Source organism: Notechis scutatus, chromosome 1 (genome assembly GCF_049901735.1).
Source record: "Notechis scutatus isolate UNSWTSFEM ecotype Mainland chromosome 1, rNotScu1.2, whole genome shotgun sequence".
Lineage (NCBI taxonomy): Eukaryota > Metazoa > Chordata > Lepidosauria > Squamata > Elapidae > Notechis > Notechis scutatus.
The window spans coordinates 12735568-12754994 of record NC_142009.1 but is presented as its reverse complement, the minus strand read 5'-3'; the positions used below and the strand labels follow the sequence as shown (position 1 = coordinate 12754994).

Here is a 19427-nt window from a genome sequence, read left to right as displayed (position 1 = left end):
AAGCCGGAGCTATCGAGCGCTTTCTGGCAGGAAATCATGGAGAGGGCGTTTTACTCAGTAAAAGAAATCGGTAAAATCCATATCGGTTGAATTTCGACTCCTGTCATTACCAATCAGCACATCTGGGGAATATATGGCAATACTTTTCTTAAGCTGATCAAGATAGTGTAAAATTTCAACTTTTTCTAATCTGGAAAAAAAAACTTTTTGACATACGCGTGACCCTGTTTATCTACTCGAAAGTGAGTTACCTTGGATTGATTGTGGCTTGTTCCTGGTTTAAGAAAATATCTGTTAGGGCTCCCCAGACTTATATTCTTGACTTGTTGTCCAAAACTCTACTTGACAGGTTTAAACGACTGATTGGATTAAACCCTTTTTGGATTAACTCAACACGGTCAAGGAAACAAAATTGGGTTTGCACAACATGCTAAGCTACAAAATCTACAAACCAGATTTATTATGTTGTGCAATTACAGCTGCTAGGTTTTCAATTGACCGGGTTATTTGTGTTGTATGAATTCAGCTGTAACATGCATGTTATTGTGATGAGACTTGAGAAAAGGGCTCCATCGATGGGACTGACATCCATGCTTACAGGGGCACCTGTAGATGTTGAGAGCCCCCGTTTCTTGGCTTTACATTAGTTGGCTCGCCATTTTGGCTGCTGTGTGTGTTTATTTTTTCTATGTTTCTACTGTTTTACATTGTTTTAACTGTTTTCTAGTCTGAAGAACTACAAACTCCCGGCTGCTACAAGGAAGAGGGGAGCAATTTATTTACCAAGGCACCAGAAGGCAGGACACGAAACAACGGATAGAAACTACCAGGCAATCAAGGAGAGGAGCAACCTGGAACTAAGGAGGACATTCCTAACAGAAAAAGTAATCAACGGAACAACTTGCTTCCAGAAGTTGTGAATGTTCCAACATTGCAAGTTTTAAAGAAGAGATTGGACAATCCTTTGTCTGAAATGGTATAGGGTTGCCTGCTTGACTAGATGACCTCCAAGGTCCCTTCCAACTCCGTTACTGTTACTATAACTGCTAGCCACCCAGAGATGCTGAGATGGGAGGCTGTAGAAATTGAATAAGTGAACAAACAAACGAGTTCTGCGTGGGATCTTTGCGGTCATAGATCGAAAGCGCTTCTCCAGGATCATCTATCTCGTACCTGCCCCGCTTCCTTGCGACCACCTTCCCCCCGCTTCCTCCGCTTTGGATTCTTCCCACCGAACTACGATTCCCAGAATGCCAAGCGAAGCCGGCGCTCTCCTTTCCCCCTACGAGCGCATAGGATAAGCCGTGTGGGCCGGGCCACAGGCGGCGGCGGCGGCAGCGGCTGTTGTTTCTTCTGTCGCCGTGGCAGCTGAGGGCTGCGTCGAGCTTTGGGCATCGGGGAAGCTTTTAGGAACCCTGTAGGTAAGTAGGGAGGGGTTCAAGGGGAGGCAGGGTGGGAAAGAAGAAGAGGAGGAGACTGCTCGCTTGCATGTCCTAGAATAGATGGAGCCTCCAGATTCAGGAGCAGCCATTTAATGTCAGCTGCAAGGGAGCGATGGTAGAGAATGACGTCGGGTGGCTCCTCGAAACAAAGAATTGTATTGCAACAGCATTGGACAGGGTGTAATTGGCTAGGAATTCTGGGAGTCAAAGGCTCCCACATCTGGAGGACACCAGGTTTTTTGGGGGGGGAGGCTGTAAGCACTGGTGTTTCCTGAATGAGAGCCCAATTTTCCCCCCATCTCTATGTTGGGATGAAGGGAGCCCCATTTTTAAGAGTTCTCTATATTGTCTCCTCCAGTTTATGAAAAATTGTGGGTATGAATAGTGAAACACTGTGGACTATTCCCAAGGGAATAGCAATCCCCCTTCATCACGATAATTAAAGATTTTAAAACTTACCAGTTTGGGGTATCCCCTTGCCCCAGTCCTCCCAACAAAAGGAAAAAAAAAACTGTTTCACAATATATTCCTTACTGGTCCAGCTTGTGGTTTTCTCAGCAGTGAATATCTGTTGGACCTGCCGCAACTTAAAAGCATAAGGTGATAGCTGATAACATCAGTCTGTTCATTGCCGAGTAAATGTGCCTTTAGGATCACAACCCTCACAAATCAAACTGCAGTACTGAGCACATTGACTCTGGAATAAGCTTTGTGGCCAGACATAATGAGGAAACCCAGAAAAATTGCATTTGCAAAATTGCATAATCATCTACATTAGTAAATATTATGAACACTAATTTTGAAAATAGGATTAAAACGGAATTGGAGGTATTGCTTGTTTCTTTATTCCCAGGAAAGTTTTCTTATTTAGCTTTACAAGATATGGAAAAACTCCTAAACCAGAGGTCTCCAAACTTGGCAAATTTAAGACTTGTGGACTTCAACTCCAGAATTCTGGGAGTTGAAGTCCACAAGTCTTAAAGTTGCCAAGTTTGGGGACCCCTGTCCTAAAATTTCTTCATATCTTAATTTTCAGAGGCCTGTTCTTTCCTCCTCTCTTGATGTTTCTCCAACCTGATTCTTTTCTCCAGCTCCTTGAAAAGAGCTTATAATGGCAAAAGACATCCTAGGAGAGGCAGGTCTCCACTTTGACGAGCTGAACAAACTGAGGGTTTTGGATCCAGAGGTGGCCCAACAAACCACAGAGCTGAAAGAGGAATGCAGACTGTTTGTAGACAGTAAGTCGTCTTGGCTTCCCCTCCATAGCAGAGTCAGGATAATGTTGGAGGCCGGGTTCATTCACACTGATGTGGTTAGCAAGGGATGGTTGTGGAATGACTTGTAGCTTAGCCCATCTGGAAGATGCCATAACTGGCTACAATGTTTAGCTTTCTTTCTGGCTGATCCAGCTAAATAGCTCATTTAGACCAGGACAAAGACAAAGACTTCTGGGACCTGAGATTATCATGGCCTGTTGGATTTGGAACTGTGGCCAAATATGGTCCCATCAACTTCTACCAGGCCCTTTCTGTCTTTCAGCTCTCACTTCTGCAGATCCTAGCAACCTGCCCATCAGAGATCTCTCTCTCTATGCGGGAAATGGATTGGGGGGGGGGGTTTCTACGGGCAGGGATAGGGGTTCAAGTTGTTGTGGCTGGTGGGCCCTGCAAAAGGAGAGTTATCTTAATCTTGATCTCCAAAAGCAAGTTAAAAGGTTTCCTCTTGGGGAGAACAGCTGCTTGTGACATCTGTCTGTTTGTGCTTGGCTATGTAGGCCTGTATGCTGGAGAATATACGCTGCTCAAAACAATAAAGGGAACACTTAAACAACACAATGTAACTCCAAGTCAATCACACTTCTGTGAAATCAAACTGTCCACTTAAGTAGCAACACTGATTGGCAATCAATTTCACATGCTGTTGTGCAAATGGAATAAACAACAGGTGGAAAGCATAGGCAGTTAGCAAGACATCCCCAATAAAGGAGTGGTTCTGCAGGTGGTGGCCACAGACCGCTTCTCAGTTCCTATGCTTTCTGGCTGATGGTTTGGTCACTTTTGAATGCTGGCGGTGCTTTCACTCTAGTGGTAGCATGAGACGGAGTCTACAACCCACACAAGTGGCTCAGGTAGTGCAGCTCATCCAGGATGGCACATCAATGCGAGCTGTGACAAGAAGGTTTGCTGTGTCTGTCAGCGTAGTGTCCAGAGCATGGAGGCGCTACCAGGAGACAGGCCAGTACATCAGGAGACGTGGAGGAGGCCGTAGGAGGGCAACAACCCAGCATCAGGACCTCTACCTCCGCCTTTGTGCAAGGAGGGACAGGAGGAGCACTGCCAGAGCCCTGCAAAATGACCTCCAGCGGGCCACAAATGTGCATGTGGCTGCTCAAACGGTCAGAAACAGACTCCATGAGGGTGGTATGAGGGCCTGATGTCCACAGGTGGGGGTTGTGCTTACAGCCCAACACCGTGCAGGATGTTTGGCATTTGCCAGAGAATGCCGAGATTGGCAAATTCGCCACTGGCGCCCTGTGCTCTTCACAGATGAAAGCAGGTTCACACTGAGCACATGTGACAGACGTGACAGGGTCTGGAGACGCTGTGGAGAACGTTCTGCTGCCTGCAACATCCTCCAGCATGACCGGTTTGGCAGTGGGTCAGTAATGGTGTGGGGTGGCATTTATTTAGGGGGGCGCACAGCTCTCTGTGCTCGCCAGAGGTAGCCTGACTGCCATTAGGTACCGAGATGAGATCCTCAGACCCCTTGTGAGACCATATGCAGGTGCGGTTGGCCCTGGGTTCCTCCTAATGCATGACAATGCTAGACCTCATGTGGCTGGAGTGTGTCAGCAGTTCCTGCAAGACGAAGGCATTGATGCTATGGACTGGCCCGCCCGTTCCCCAGACCTGAATCCAATTGGGCACATCTGGGACATCATGTCTCACTCCATCCACCAACACCATGTTGCACCACAGACTGTCTAGGAGTTGGGGGATGCTTTAGTCCAGTTGTGGGAGGAGATCCCTCAGGAGACCATCCGCCACCTCATCAGGAGCATGCCCAGGCGTTGTAGGGAGGTCATACAGGCACATGGAGGCCACACACACTAATGAGCCTCATTTTGACGTGTTTTAAGGACATTACATCAAAGTTGGATCAGCCTCTAGTGTTTTTTTCTACTTTAATTTTGAGTGTAACTCCAAATCCAGACCTCCATGGGTTGCTAAATTTGATTTCCATTGATAATTTTTGTGTGATTTTGTTGCCAGCACATTCAACTATGTAATGAATGAAGTATTTAATAAGAATATTTCATTCATTCAGATCTAGGATGTCTTATTTTTGTGTTCCCTTTATTTTTTTGAGCAGTGTATTTGTGTCTGCGAGCATTGGTGGAGATTTACATGTTTCTAAAAGTTCTTGTTTGATTGGATGAGCAAATTTTCAGAGGCGCTTTTCTCCAATGGTTCCAAATCAGTGACTATGACTTAGCACTTTAAAAAACTATAATAGAAATTGCCATATTAACTCTGTGTTCCTTTGACTGATGATGTTGGATGTTGACCTTTTCTTTTACTGCTTTCTTCCTTTTTACAGAAATTGCCGAGTTTAAAAAAATAGTGGGCAACCTCATTGAACTTGTAGATCAGCTAGCAAAAGCCACAGAAAATGAGAAGATTAAGGTAAAGGAGCATAATAAAGGAATATTTCCCACCTCTAATTTGAAGGTCAAACTCCCTCATTCTCCCCGCCCCCTGCAAAACAAAAAGTATTTGCATTTTTGAGTAGAAAGGTATTAATGTTTTGGGTCAAAGCATTTCTGATCTATGGGTAGTCATTCTCTTTAAATATCTCAGCACTCAACCTTGGCTAACTTTTAAAAATACTATGGAGGAAAACAATTAAAAATGAGAACCTGCCAAATTGTAAATCACGGGACCAGCTTAGGGCCTGTCTCTTTGATGCTTGTAGAATAATGGTAGGCAGTGGTGGCAGCAGGATTCTATGGGAGGAGGTACTACTAGCCAGGCCGGAGAAGACATGAGCATGCTTTGAAACCTCTAGGGATAGTTTTTGAGGACTTCTGAACCATTACTTTTCTTTCTTTTTAATATAAGCACTGATGGCAAGATAGTGCTTCCACATGTGGTATAAGAGTTGTAGTTTGACCTAGGATGAGAAGGCCCTGATTTCGGTCCCTCCCTCCAGCTCCAAAATCTCTCTTTGAGTCATTGACTCTCTCTTTGGCCAGGCTACCTCACAGGGATGCTAGTGTGAGGGAGAAAATTGAAGGAGAGTGTACTTGGAGAAAAAAAAAAGGGGGATACAGGTAGTCCTTGATTTACAACTATTTGGTTAGGGATTGTTCGCATTTATAATAGCACTGAAAAAAGTAACTTTCAAACAGTTTTCGCACTTGCAACTGGTCCACAGCATCCCCATTGGTCATAGGATCAAAATTTAGGCACAATGGTTGCAAGATGATAAGTAAATTTTGATTAATTTTATGCCACAGCATGCTGGGGTCATGTAATTGCCATTCACAACTTCCCAGCTCGCTTCTGACAAGCAGTGTCAATGGGGAAAGCTGGATTTGCTTAATGACTGTGGGGTTCACCATTTGCTTAACAACAGCATGATTCACTTAACTGTAGTGATATTGTTTAACAACTGTGGCAGTAAGTAGGGAAGGTATGACAGATGGTATGGGGATGTTATAATGGAGATCGCCTAACTTCATTTTCTCTCATGATGGCTTGTGCTGTATTGCAGCTAATTTGTCTTTAAATTAGTGTTTCCCAATCTTGAGAACTTTTAAGATGTGTGGACTTCAATTCCCAGAATTCCCCAGACAGCAGCATGCAGAATTCTTAGGAGTTGAGGTCCACATGTCTTAAAGTTCCCAAGGCTGGATAATCCTGGTATAGCCTTTCTGCTTCAGATTTAGAACTGGAGTTTAAAATAGGTGTTTTAGGTTTTTTATTTACCCTTTTGCCTTATAAGCTGCCTTGATGTCATGCCTGGATAGAAACAGGAAACATAAAATATATGTTAAATAATTATATTAACACTCCTTTAATGAATTCTATGCTTTTAAACTGCTGTATCAGTTTTTTTTTTTTTTAAAAATATGTTTGATCTGTTTCTGTTTGTGTAGCCCTCCTTTAGAAGAGCAACATTCTAAAAATAAAAACAGATACTATTTTTTTAAAAAAAGGTGCCAGTTGTTTTCTTTAAAAAATGGTAATTATGATTAAGGGCTGGAATTTTTACAGCTGAATTATGTGGGTTTTTTTAAATAAGAATAACCCATATTAAAAAAGATATATTCCAAAGTACATTTATGTTTTTAAATTACAACATTTATCAAGAAGCCATCCCCCTGAACTAAATAGGATTACTTCTCAAGAATAGCTCTGGGAGATTAATTGATCAACAAGGTGTCCATCATTTTTTAAAAGGTTTTCACTTTCTTTTTAACGTAATCCATTATAAAACTTAAAGAGGGCAAGGAGTATTCTGTGTCCTTTGCCATTGTGTACAGATAATCATCTCTTACTGGTTGCCTTGTTTAGTTACAATGGTGCTAAAAGATACAACTATCACTTGCATTTTACAAGTAGCATCTCTTAATCACATAATCACCCTTACAATTAATCCACTGTCCTGTACCTAACCTATTGTTTTTCCTTTCCCCCACTATCTTGTAGAGCAGTGGCCCCCAACCTTTTTTGTGCCATGGCCCGGTACCGGCATCACAAAATGATCTGCGGCCCGGTACCGGCATCAGCATGCATGACAAGGCAAGGCGAGCCGAGCGACCGGCCAGCCAGCCATCCCCTGCTTCTCCCCGCCACCTTCAACTCCTCCTTTGTACCTTTTTTGTGCTTTTTTGTGCTTTCTTAATCTCCTCCGCCATCGGGACGGCTCTTCGTTCGAAGCCGCCGCCCCCCCCCCGATGAAATTAAGGTGCGAGAATTCCTTCAGGATCTAAACGCCGCTTTCCAACCGGAAAAGCTCACCCGGAAGCACTTTCTTGTTGAACAAGATGGCAGCGCCCAGCAAACCGGCAGCCCGGTAGAAAATGATCCACGAACCGGTACCGGTCCGGGGCCCGGTGGTTGGGGACCCCTGTTGTAGAGTACAGAGATTGGAGAGAAGGGGATTAAAAAGAGTAAGCAAGTACATAATGGGGAATATTCTGGGCTGTTTGCATAGCATGCTCAGTTTCTGGCACTACCACATTGCTTTTGATGTGTATTCCCCATTGCGTGCCTAATTACTCTCTTGTAATCCCTTCCTCTCCAATGAATTAAATACAAACATTCATTCCCTTCTTGCAAATTACCCCAATGCTAGAGGACCGTTCCAAATTTACGGGAAAGTGAGAAAAAGGAAAACACAGTTGCAGTCACATGATTTTCCATTTAGTGGCCATTTCTATGGAGTTGCCAGTCCTAATTGTATCACTAAACAAGGACTATCTGTAGTTGCAAATTGTTAGTTAAAGGTGGTATTCACTTGGGCAACGCCATAGCGGGGGTTGCCGCCCCCCCAGGAAAAGAAAGCGACCAGAAACTACTTTCCCTGGGGGGAAAAGAGCAGAGATTGGAAGGCACAGGCAACAGAAAGCGGTGCTTTTCAAAGGCGGCAGCGTCCATCTTCTCTTGCCTGTGCCTTCCTCGACCTCAGCTCTTTCGCCCTAGCAACAGCTGTTTCTGCTCGCTTTTCCTGTGCTTTCCCCAGGCAGCGATGGCTTGGGCCGTGGGTGGCGGGTGGCAGCAAAGCAGAGCTCTGAGAGGGACGAGGAAACTGATGCCGCTCCTGCCGCCCCATTCTGGACCTCTAACTGGATGATGAGCGCAGACTTGCCCCCTCCGCCCCCTCCCACCACTAGCAGACAGTACTTTTCCTGCCCCGGGCTGTCCCTACAGCCCACGGCCATCGAGGAAGAGCCCAGGCCAGGAGAGGCAAACCGGAAGGTGCAGGAGTGTCGCGGAAATGCAAGCAGCGCGGCGCTCCTGAACCTTCTGGCCAATTCCATTGCTGCTTCTGTCCGCCTGTGCCGCCAGCTCCCTCTTGCTGCAACAGCGCCATTACCTCGTCCTTCCCAGTGAGGGCTGTGCTGTTTTTTGCAGGTTTGCGCTTGGCCGAAGGGTGGGAGCCAGCGAGTGGGAGGGCTTTGGGGAGTGCTTTGCGGGGCATTTCTCTGCGGCCCACCAAAATGTTGTCACGGCCCAACGGTTGACGACCACTGCACCATAGCAGTGTCATTGCCTACCAATGATTGGTAGACATTATTTGAGCATCGGGAGGCAGATGAGGCTCAATAAGGATAAACACAGATAGCACACTGCCTCCTGGTGGTCACATAGTGTTTAACTACTATTCAAATATATGCTAAAATAGTGTCCACCACCCGGAAGGGAGTCATGAAACCTCTGACATGAAGTTTTCCTTATTATTTCCCATACTGGCTGAGGAATTCTGGGAATTGAAGTCCACACATCTTAAAGTTGCTAAGATGGGGGGAGGGGGGGGGGACTGGCCTAGAGAGGTTCTGTCATTTTGTCATGTGGGCACAGCACAATATTAACTCTTTCTGCTCAGCTCATTTAAAGGAGGTCTATAACCAGGGGTCTCCAATCTTGGCATCTTTATGACGTGGACTTCAATTCCCAGTATTCCTCAGCCAGCACAACACAACCTTTTCTGGCCCTAGAACAGTGGTGGCTAACCATTTTGGGCTCTTGTGCCAAAAATTGTGCGCACGCTTACGTCTGCGCGCTCGCGTGCCAGCACCCAGAAGACTATGCGTGTGGCCCACCACCCTCTGTGCATGCACACACAATCCCTCCCCCCCCCTTACCTGCATTGCGCCTCCCAGATGATTTTTGGGCTGTTTGAGGTCTTTTTCAGCCTCCCAGAGGCTTGAGGGAAGCCTCTGCAGCCTTTGCAGGGTGAAAAATGGGCCTGTTTAGTCACTTCTGGTATTTCCGGACACACAGGAAGTGATGAAACGGGCCTATTTTTCGGCCTGCAAAAGCTACAGAGGCTTCCCTCAAGCCTCTGGGAGGCCGAAAAAGGCCTCAAACAGCCCGAAAATCATCTGGGAGGCACGTGCATGCGCAGTAAGGTAAGTTTGCCTGGGGCTCACATGTCTGCAAAAATGGCTCTGCGTGCCACAGGTTCGCCATCACAGCCCTAGAGTCTATATACTGCCATCGCCAGTTTACCTTATGAAACAAAGTGAGCCCAAAAGCACTACACTAATACGACAGGTATTAAGGTATTACGACTTAAGAACTGACCAGCAGTGAATAGCTGCCAGATGTAGGCTGATGTGATTCAGCATAGTAAGAGTATTTCCCTTTAAGACTGGAGAGTAAAGATTCCCTTAAGAGGTGTGTGTATAAAAAGCAGCCATTAGAGGGCATGTTTCTCTTTCCTTGTGACCAGCATTCAGTGTAGAAGTGCTCCATGTATTAAGAAAAAAATAGAATAGAATAGAACAGAACAGAACAGAACAGAACAGAATTCTTTATTGGCCAGAAAGCTTGCTTGTAAAGATATTTTGCCTACCATGTGTATTGTCTGTATATAATTGTAATATATAAACCACTGTTAATGTCTACGTCTCTATGTGCTATGTATTGCTCCTGGGTTATCTCATAATAGTCACGCTGCAAACACTCTGACAGTCAAGGTGTAATTAATGAAAAGGATTAAGATGGGCTACATTTTCTAGCCCAGAAAAAAATGAACAGACTATGAAACTAGAAACTGAAGGCGAATTTAGCAATACGTTCAGGACAAAATGCTTAACCGAAATTAACACAATGAAGTGCGTACACACCACCCGTCATCCCTGTCACACCCAATAAGCAATCCATAAACAAACCACCACCTTTTCAAGCAGGGCAAGTCGTAACATGGTAAGCATCCTGGAAAGGGCGCTTAGAACAAAAAGTAGCTTTCACAAAAGCACTCGACTTACAGTCGAATGACATTAAACAATAATCTTTCTGAGCACCTGCTGGCTGAGGAATTCTGGGAGTTGAAGTCCACAAGTCGTAAAGTTGCCACGGTTGGAGACCCCTACTCTATACTATACCTAGATGCTTAGCAATGGAGGATCAACGGGTTTCTTTAGAGGTGGAGCAACCCTAACCATTTTAGCTTCATTTAGAAGGCCGGCAAGAAAACAAAAATACTTTAAAAATAAATAAAGACTTCTCCTTTGTAGGCAATCGGGGCCCGTAACTTACTGAAGTCCATAGCAAAGCAAAGAGAGGCCCAACAGCAACAACTCCAGGCATTAATCGCTGAGAAGAAGACGCAGTTGGAAAGGTTAGTAATGGACAAAGGAATTCCCAAATAGGTCCTAAGTGCATCCTAGGTTTCCTGGTTACAAGAACTAGAGCCCCAGTAGGTCTCCTGTCCTTAAAGCATCTGATCTTTAAATCAGGGAGAGAGATTATTTTCTTTCTGTCCCCAGACCCACACAAACACTTCGTGATGTGAAATCGTGCAAGTTTTTGGCAGTCTTGCTCCCTCCATTTGGTGCTTTTCACATGAGATTTGTTATCCTATATTAACGTTTCTCAACCTTGTCTGAGGAATTCTGGGACTCTTCTTAAAGTCGCTGAGGTTGAGAAGCCCTGTCCTAGATTTTCCTCTACTTAAAATAATATTGGGAGGGGGGGTGTTTTATGGGGGTGGAGCAAGTCACAGAAGATATTTCTGCAAAGGATGGATGTGAGGTTTCCGCCTCTGCTGAGTGGAGTTTGCTTACGAGTCATCCCAAGGAGGATAGCACTAGCGACAGCCCTTGTATACCGCTTCACAGTGCTTTACAGCCCTCTCTAAGCAGTTTACAGAATCAGCCTATTGCCCCCAACGATCTGGGTCCTCATTTTGCCCACTTCGGAAAAATGGAAGGCTGAGTCAACCTTGAGCCTGGGGACATTTGAACTGTAATTAGCTTTGATGGGAAAGATTAATTAAAAAAAAGCACGAGGCTATGTTTTAAAACCTTCCCTCAGGCTGACTTTCTCCAATTCAACCACAGCATTGGGAATTTTGCCTGATGCTGTCCCAACCTGTCAGGGCCCCACATTAAAGAAAGTGGCTTGCTTAATCACATTATCCTGATAGCATCGGTTCCCCTCTTTTGCATGCATTGCGTAAACAGGGGGGAGGGTTTGTTTCCATGGGTTCGTTGCCACCTTGACTCTTTTGATCCTCTCCCTGTGCACATTTTGCTTGCTAGGTAGCACAGAGCCAGGGGCGCATGCATTTTTGAAGGAGCAGGTTATTTAGCATTTGAGCAGGAAAACACCGCCCCCTCCAAGACTAAGTGTTATGCTCCCCTGGGCTCTCTGAACTTGGTTGTTTGCTTGCAGACATTTCATGACCCAACATCCTCAGTGTGAATGACTGTGGGGTTTGCTACCTGTTCGGCCATCAATAGACACATAGAGATAAACCACATTTACGCACCAGTCAAAAGAAACAAACTAAGAAGGAAACGAAAAGACCAGACCACATCCGCTCCAGCAGCTAACATCCAGATAAGTAGGGATTAACACCAGACAAATAAACAGAAAACAATACCGTAATCTAAAAAGTGACAAGGAGAAAATCACACCCTCACCTTTCCTGGCAGGAAAAGCTACTATATATAAACAGAGCGCATCAATAATCCCATAGTTCAACCCTGAGCTACATCTATTCTTTTCTATTGGTGTCACGGTTATCTTTGGAGGTTTTCTAAAGCACTTAAACATAAATGTACACCAAATGCCACTGCCTCCTTTTTCTAAAGGGCCAATTAATTTCACTTTCCTCCCTCCCTCCCTCATCTGCCCAGAGCCAGCCTGATTGGCCATCCCCGGCATCCATCAGGGAAGGGTCTTCTCTATGTTCTTGGTTGTCATAAAACATCTGCCAAAAAAATTCAAACGAATGCTGGAACGGTTTTCTTTTTTACTCGGTAAAGTATTCTGGTCCTTCTTGATTAACTCAAGAATGTAAACACATGGAACGCATCAGCTCTTGTTTCTGTCGTTTCTTTTTCCCAGCTGAAAAATCTCCCCCAATTGTTCATCCTTCAAGCTGTCTTCAGCCCAGCCAGCTCATTTTTATTATTTTTTTGCTTTCTTTGTTCCTCAGGTACCGAGTTGAGTATCAAACACTATGCAAAATAGAAGCGGACCAGAATGAATTCATTGACCAGTTTATCTTTCAGAAGTAGACCAAGAATTGATGACAATTGATGACCAAGAGAACGTGACCCATTCCTGTTGTTCCAGAACAGGCAGTTTGGACAGGCTGTGAAAGCATCAACTGAGGACACACCTTGCAAGATCTCCTGTTCAATCTGGAGGATTTCCATTGTCCCCAAGCAACCCACCCTGTGGTTGAGGGGTAATGAAAACCATGGTTGGCAGGTTCCCTGGGAAGATGTTTGCGATTGGATGTGCTTCCAAAGGATGAAAAGGAAGGAGCAACTCTTCTATTTAAGTCTCTCTTTTTTAAAGCAGCTGTTTATAATCAGAGTTTCGATCACTAAACTGTATTTCTCACTGAGTTTGTTCATCTTCCCCACTTTTTAAGAAAATAAAAAAATAACTGTTAGCCTTCGTTTGTTCAATTTTTTTAATACTATTGATCTTAATGTGTTCGGTACATATATTTTAGTTCCTCGCCAAGCGATCCCATCTTTCATTTCTATTTGATTTTTATTATTTATTAACCATCTTCTGCTAATATTGTAGGTAAGTCGGTTGTAAGTATTGTGGATCGTAAAGATTCTATTCTATTAGTAGTTGGTATCAATGGTTGGATTATATTCTCTCATACACTGTTATACTGAGGAAGCCTTGACAAAGCATTCGCCAAGTTTCTCCCTGATGGGACGTATTTTAGCGTGAAGTTAAACCTTTTTCAAAAAATTGCCCAACGAACTTGCTTTGGCGACAACCTTTGTGGATTTTGGAGTGCTTCTAAATTCTTATGATCGGTCCACACCTCAAACGGTTGTAAACTTCCTTCTAATAAATGTCTCCAGTTCAGTAGCATCCAGTGGACCGCAAAGGCTTCCTTCTCCCAAATTGCCCAATTTCGTTCAGCTGGACTAAATTTCTTAGATGTATACGCACATGGTTGTAAATTACCTTCTTTATTTCTTTGCAATAAAACAGCTCCTACTGCTATATCCCTGGCATCCGCTTGAATGATAAATGGTAGAGTTGTGTCTGGGTGTTTCAATACTGGCTCTTTTGCGAACAGATGTTTTAGGTTATCAAACGCTGTTTGGCATTGGTCAGTCCACTTTAACATAGTACTTGGTTTTGGATTTGCAATACCAAACTATTACAATAGTTTGTAATAAATCCGTCAGTGGTATAGCGACATCAGCAAAACAGAATAAATTGTAAAAGTTTGCAAATCCTAAGAAACTTTGCAGTTGTTTCCTGGTTTTTGGAGCTTGACATTTTAATACCGCTTCCACTTTTTTTGGGTCCATTTCCACTCCTCGTTCTGAAATACGATACCCCAAATAATCTAATTGTTTAGTGTGAAATGCACATTTTGATAATTTCACATAAAGTTGGGCATTCAATAATTTTTTAAGCACGTGTCTAACTAATTTAATATGTTCTTGCTTAGAATTAGAATAAATTAAAATATCATCCAAATAAACTAAAACACCTTTATACAAATGTTCATGTAACACTTCATTTATCAATTGCACGAATACTGCTGGAGCTCCTTGCAATCCGAATGGCATAACATTATAGTAGTTACTACCAAGAGGGCAATTAAACATGGTTTTCCATTCATCCCCTTCTCGAATTCTTACTCTATAATAGGCTTCTCTTAAGTCTAGTTTCGTGAATATCCGTCCTTTGGCTAGTGTGGCTAGTAAGTCCTTCACTAATGGCAATGGATACAATGGTTCTAAACAGATGGCATTCAACCCTCGGTAGTCGACACATAAACGCAACCCTCTTTTCTTTTTCTCGGAATAACATGGACGCTGCCATATGGGATCTTCCTGGAGTGATAAATCCTCTTTTTAAATTTTTATCGATGTATTTTCTCATTTCCTCCAATTCCTTTTGGGTCATTGAGTACATTCGTGGTTTGGGTAATGCCACTCCTGGGATCAATTTGATGCCACAATCCGTAGGTCGATGGGGTGGTAAACAATCAGTCCCATCTTCCTTGAATACATCTGCTAAGTCTTCATACTCAATTGGATAGGTTTTTTCGGTAAGTGTTCCCTCTTGATTTATATTAATCGAAAGGCAAGGCAGGCCATCATCATGGCCTGGTGGATTAGGATCAATAGCTAGATGTAATTTACGATAACCACTTTCCCATTGTATCGTGGGTTCCCATTTATCAAGCCAAGCTACCGTGTTTCTCACATAATAAGGCCGGGCCTTTTTTTTTTTTGACCCCCGAAAAAACGGCTAGGCCATCTTTCCGGAGGTGACTTAATTCCCCCCCCCTTGCATCCTCAGGTGGGCGGGTGGCGACAGCTTGGATGTTCGGGAGACCTTCCGCCATCGTTGCTTTCCCTTCTCCCAGCCCGCACAGCTCCTGCACAGCCCTGGCGTGATGAGCGGAGGGTCCGACGGGGAGGTGCTCTCTGCCTTGGTGAGCTGACAGGCAGGCCCTCCTTCCCGGCGGCAGAGCTCTCACCAAGGCAGCGAGCGCCTCCCCGCCGGGCCCTCTGCTCATCCCACCAGGGCCGCACCAGAGCCGTGCGGGCTTGGCAGAGCCAGGAAATACCCGTGGCTTGCTTTCCCAGCTCTGCCCAGCCCGCACGGCTCCGGCGCGGCCCTGGTGGGATGAGCGGAGGTTTTTAAAATAATTCGCTTTACCTTCGAAGGCAAAGGGAAGGCGGCGACAGGAGCGCCTGAAGCCAAGTGTCTCCTCAGGGCTCTGGTTGCAGGGAGGAGCCCTGACTGGCCACACGTGGCTGCGCCAAATGCTGCGGCGTTGCTCTAATGCCGCGGCAGCAAGGGAGAAGGGAAAGCAACGGTGTGAAGTGCCCCACCAATGCAGGCAGCACCATATCCAGGCATGCAACAAAGTACTTCCTAATGGCAAGCCCCCCCCACCATCCCCCCCCATTTTGCATGTTTAATATGGGCCTTAATTTGGGGGGAGGGGCTTAATTTGATTTTATGCCAATAAATCATGCTGGGGCTTCCTATCGGTGGAGGCCGTATTGTTGGAGAAACACGGTAGTCCCAGAATTAATGCTTCGCTCATGTGAGGAACCACCACAAAAGAAATCCACTCCCAGTGCTCTCCCATCACCATTTAATATATTCAGTTCTATGAGTTGCTGGAGGTCCACCCAATATAGATCCACCCACCTGTTCAAATTTAATAGGAACACCTAATTTAATAACTCTTTTTATCAACTACTGCTTGAGTTATTAAACATCTTGTGCACCCTGAATCTATCAATGCCCCCACCTTAATTCCCTGATCAGTCCATTTACTCCATTACCCTCTCCACCATTATCTTCAGCCACTTCTGCGCCTTCCTCCACTGTCCATTCGGGATCTATGCCTTCTGCCATTATCCACAGTGAAGTAGGTTTGTTTGTTTGAGAATAAAGAAGAGTACTGACTTTCTGTTAGCCTTCATTTGTTCAAGTAGGAACTATAGCAATAAACTATGTTACTCACAGGATTCGTTGTGAATAGATACGTTTATTTTTGCTCGTTTTCCTTCAAACATGGCAACAACGGATGTACCGGATAAAGTCAGCGCTGAGATCATTCGTCTCTCAGTGCAATTTATCAAGCAGCCCCACCCCATGCATCTAACTAACATCCGCCCTCCCCATTAGTCCTACATGCCTCCACCCCGCAATTCTAAATGGCACTAATTACCAAACAGAATGTGGTTTCAATTCCCAGGTTGTGCCATAACTTCCCCAATGATTGTTTGTGTTTCGTTTCGGGTAATGAGAGGCGTTGGGGTGACAAACCCTCTCCCACCCCATCCCCGCTGTACGTTCACGCTGACACGAGACAAATCGAACTGGGGTGAGATCCTCAAAAGCAAGAGACGCCTTCCAATCAAGTTGATTGCAAATGGCAGGATTGGACTTTCACTTCCCAATCAAGACAATGTGCCGGGATTCACCTCAGGAGATAAACCGGTCAACTCTTTGAATCCCAACAATAACATGCTTTCATGGAACAATTAATTGTCTTTTGAAATGCTGCATTTACCACTGCACTTATATCATGGTGATGTTCGGTAGAGAGAAGGTAGCATGCCAGAAACAGATGACACATGGCCAGTGAAAGAGAGGAGGAACAGGAGGGGGAGGAGAAAGAGGAAGGCACCTGAATTCAATTTTAATCCCACTCCATAAGGTGAAATAAAGAAAAGTCAAAATGGCATTGTCAGGATTCCAGCAGTCGCCCTAATTAAATCATGATTCTCGAGCCAAACTTCAAAAATCATCAAAGGATTTATTAGAGGCAACATACTGGCATTGCCCTGTATGAAGCCAACTCTGGCATATGTAATTTTCAGTCATCTATGACCCTGTTTCCTCCCTCCCCCCTGGGTGTCTCATAAATAAGATTCTCCAATTAAGCATGTTCATGAGTTGGGTGTCATCATTCACGTTCTCCAATTAAATATATTCACGGGCAAAAGCTCTGGTAGCTTAGTTACAATCTCTTAAAGTTAAGTGTTGGAATGTACTTTCAATTTCAAACTGCTCTTCCAGATTTCCTTCCCCCCCTTTTTTTTATGGTAACTACTAAAACAGGCATAGGAATGCTTTGTGAGTTTACAGGGATGTAATCAAAGCTCTGCTTTTTCTGCATACACATCTGGGTGGAAGGCTGGTTCAGAATCAGGAGACCTGGTCACATTTCAGAGGCCGGGACAGGTTTACATACCCTTCAAATCAATCCTCCCTTCTGGTGCTGCCTGGACCCATTTTTCAAAAATGATTGTCCTTTCCTTTTTTCATGGAGTTGAGAGAGAGGGACTGACCCAGAAAACTCTGCTGGTTTCATGCCTAAAGGCAGGACTAACTCTGCCTCCCTGCTTCTAGAGAATTTCTTTAATCACTATATCAGGTTGACTTAAATATTACATTGAAGGGATTTTAGGTCCTTTCTTTCTCAGTTTATATTAGCAAATTCACTCAGAGCAGAGGTCCCCAAACTTGACAGCTTTAAGACTTGTGGACTTCAACTCCCAGAATTCATTCTCCAGTCATGTTAGCTCAGGAATTCTGGGAGTCGAAATCCACAAGTCTTAAAGTTGCCAAGTTTGGAGAGCTCTGACTCAGAACAACCCGTAGGCCAGGGGTCTTCAAACTTGACAAGTTTAAGACTTGTGGACTTCAACTCCCAGAATTCAGGTCATGTTAGCTCAGGCATTCTGGGAGTTGAAGTCCACAAGTCTTAAACTTGACAAGTTTGAAGAGCCTTGCCCTAGCCGAACTGCACTAATCTTCAAAAGTAAAGCTTTGTAGATTTTGATTGGCAATTGGATGGGAAACCACCAGGAGACCTCTGAGCATTAGAGTAGTGTAGGAGAAACATTTTAGTAACAGTAATAGTATGACAGAATTGGAAGGAACCTTGGGGGTCTTCTAGTCCAACTCCTTGATCAGGCAGAATACTCTATGCCATTCTAGAGACAAATAACAGTCCGATTTCTTAAACGCTTCCAGTGATCGAGCACCCACAACATCTAGATCAGGGGTGTCCAACCTTGGCAACTTTAAACCTTGGTGGACTTCAACTGATCTAGAGGTAACCCATTCTACTTATATTTTTTCTCACTGACAATTACTGTCCTCCCTAGTTCTAGGTTGGATCCAGTGGTGAGATTCAATTTTTTTTACTACAGTTCTGTGGGCGTGGCTTGGTGGGTGTGGCAGGGGAAGGATACTGTAAACTCCATTCCCTCCCCACTCCTGGGGGAAGGTTACTGGCAAAATCCCCATTCCCTCCCCATCCCACTAACCTACTTTCCAGCTCCGTTCTCCTGTTCAGGGCAGCAAAAGAAGACTCAGCTGATCAGCTGGGACTTGGGAGGCAGAGAATAGATGGGGGCAGGGTCAGTCAGAGGTGGCATTTGCCGGTTCTCCGAACTACTCAAAATTTCTGCTAACGGTTCTCCAGAACTGGTCAGAACCCGCTGAATACCACCTCTTAGATATGTTTCCAGCCCTTACTTCTTGTCTTGTCGTCAGGTGCAGGGATTCAGGTGAATAGCAGTGTTATTTAATAAAAGCATTCCAACATTGTCTTGTTTTAGCTATGCCTATTTTAATGGATTTGTAACATGTTTTAATTCTTGGTTTTATTGTACAGCATCCAGAGTCACTTGGAGCCAGATAGGCAGCCATATACATTTGATAAGTAAAAACAAAAAAACAACCACAGGAGGTATTCATGGGAATACCTCCCACACACCAAGTGGATTAAACTCATGGGAATTTTTTTCTATTCCTATTGGTTTAAATGGGCAATTTTCAGATTTAGAGTCCACATGGCCCAAGAAACGTCCAGACGCGCTTGGTCAGGTGTGTGTGTAACATAAGGGCGTCCGGTGAGACCTTTAATGAAGATGTCTATGGAGATTCTCGGTCATCCAGGTCATGATTGTCCCAAAGGTGCTTTTTCAAGAGGCAACTGGACTTTCTTCTTTTTCTTTGAAGACCTTTTGCTTCTCATCCAAGAAGCTTCTTCAGTTCTGACTGAATGGTGGAGTCAGAGCTGAAGAAGCTTCTTGGATGAGAAGCGAAACGTCTTCAAATTAAAAACAAGAAAATCCAGTTGCCTCTTGGAAAAAAAGCACCTTTGGGACTTTAGCAAAGACCCTTCCCACGCCCAAGAGGTCTGCTTGAAGAACTGGGTGGACACGAGGCCACACCCTCTGCGGGAGAGTCGAAAGGTAAGGAGAAAAGT

General features: G+C 44.5%; 1 protein-coding gene across 7 annotated transcripts; it reads left to right on the top strand.

The window, feature by feature from the left end:
• The first annotated feature begins 6 nt into the window (after positions 1 to 6).
• Positions 7 to 13085, top strand: IFT20 (intraflagellar transport 20). Of its 7 annotated transcripts, none has more exons than XR_015747973.1 (7): positions 7 to 242; positions 350 to 1421; positions 2534 to 2680; positions 5043 to 5128; positions 10693 to 10796; positions 11852 to 12023; positions 12621 to 13085. XR_015747973.1 is itself a non-coding variant. In XM_087957443.1 (6 exons), the coding sequence occupies exons 3-6, from the start codon at positions 2554 to 2556 to the stop codon at positions 12722 to 12724; spliced, it is 345 nt and encodes a 114-aa protein (XP_087813569.1). In that variant the 5' UTR covers positions 7 to 242; positions 350 to 1421; positions 2534 to 2553; the 3' UTR covers positions 12725 to 13085. The 7 variants fall into 7 exon arrangements, 4 of the variants coding, with proteins under 4 accessions (XP_087813569.1, XP_087813546.1, XP_087813564.1 ...); XR_015747968.1 differs by having other exon boundaries at positions 2479 to 2680; XR_015747969.1 differs by having other exon boundaries at positions 2479 to 2680; positions 11852 to 12446; positions 12501 to 13085.
• Positions 13086 to 19427: the final 6342 nt, after the last annotated feature.

Bases quoted from the DNA above. Each gene is read 5' to 3' on its own strand.
- IFT20 (XM_087957420.1), top strand. From the start codon at position 2,554: ATGGCAAAAGACATCCTAGGAGAGGCAGGTCTCCACTTTGACGAGCTG. The intron at 5,129-10,692 runs GTAAAGGAGCAT...TCTCCTTTGTAG, and splicing joins CAGAAAATGAGAAGATTAAG to GCAATCGGGGCCCGTAACTT. The intron at 10,797-12,620 runs GTTAGTAATGGA...TTTGTTCCTCAG, and splicing joins AAGAAGACGCAGTTGGAAAG to GTACCGAGTTGAGTATCAAA.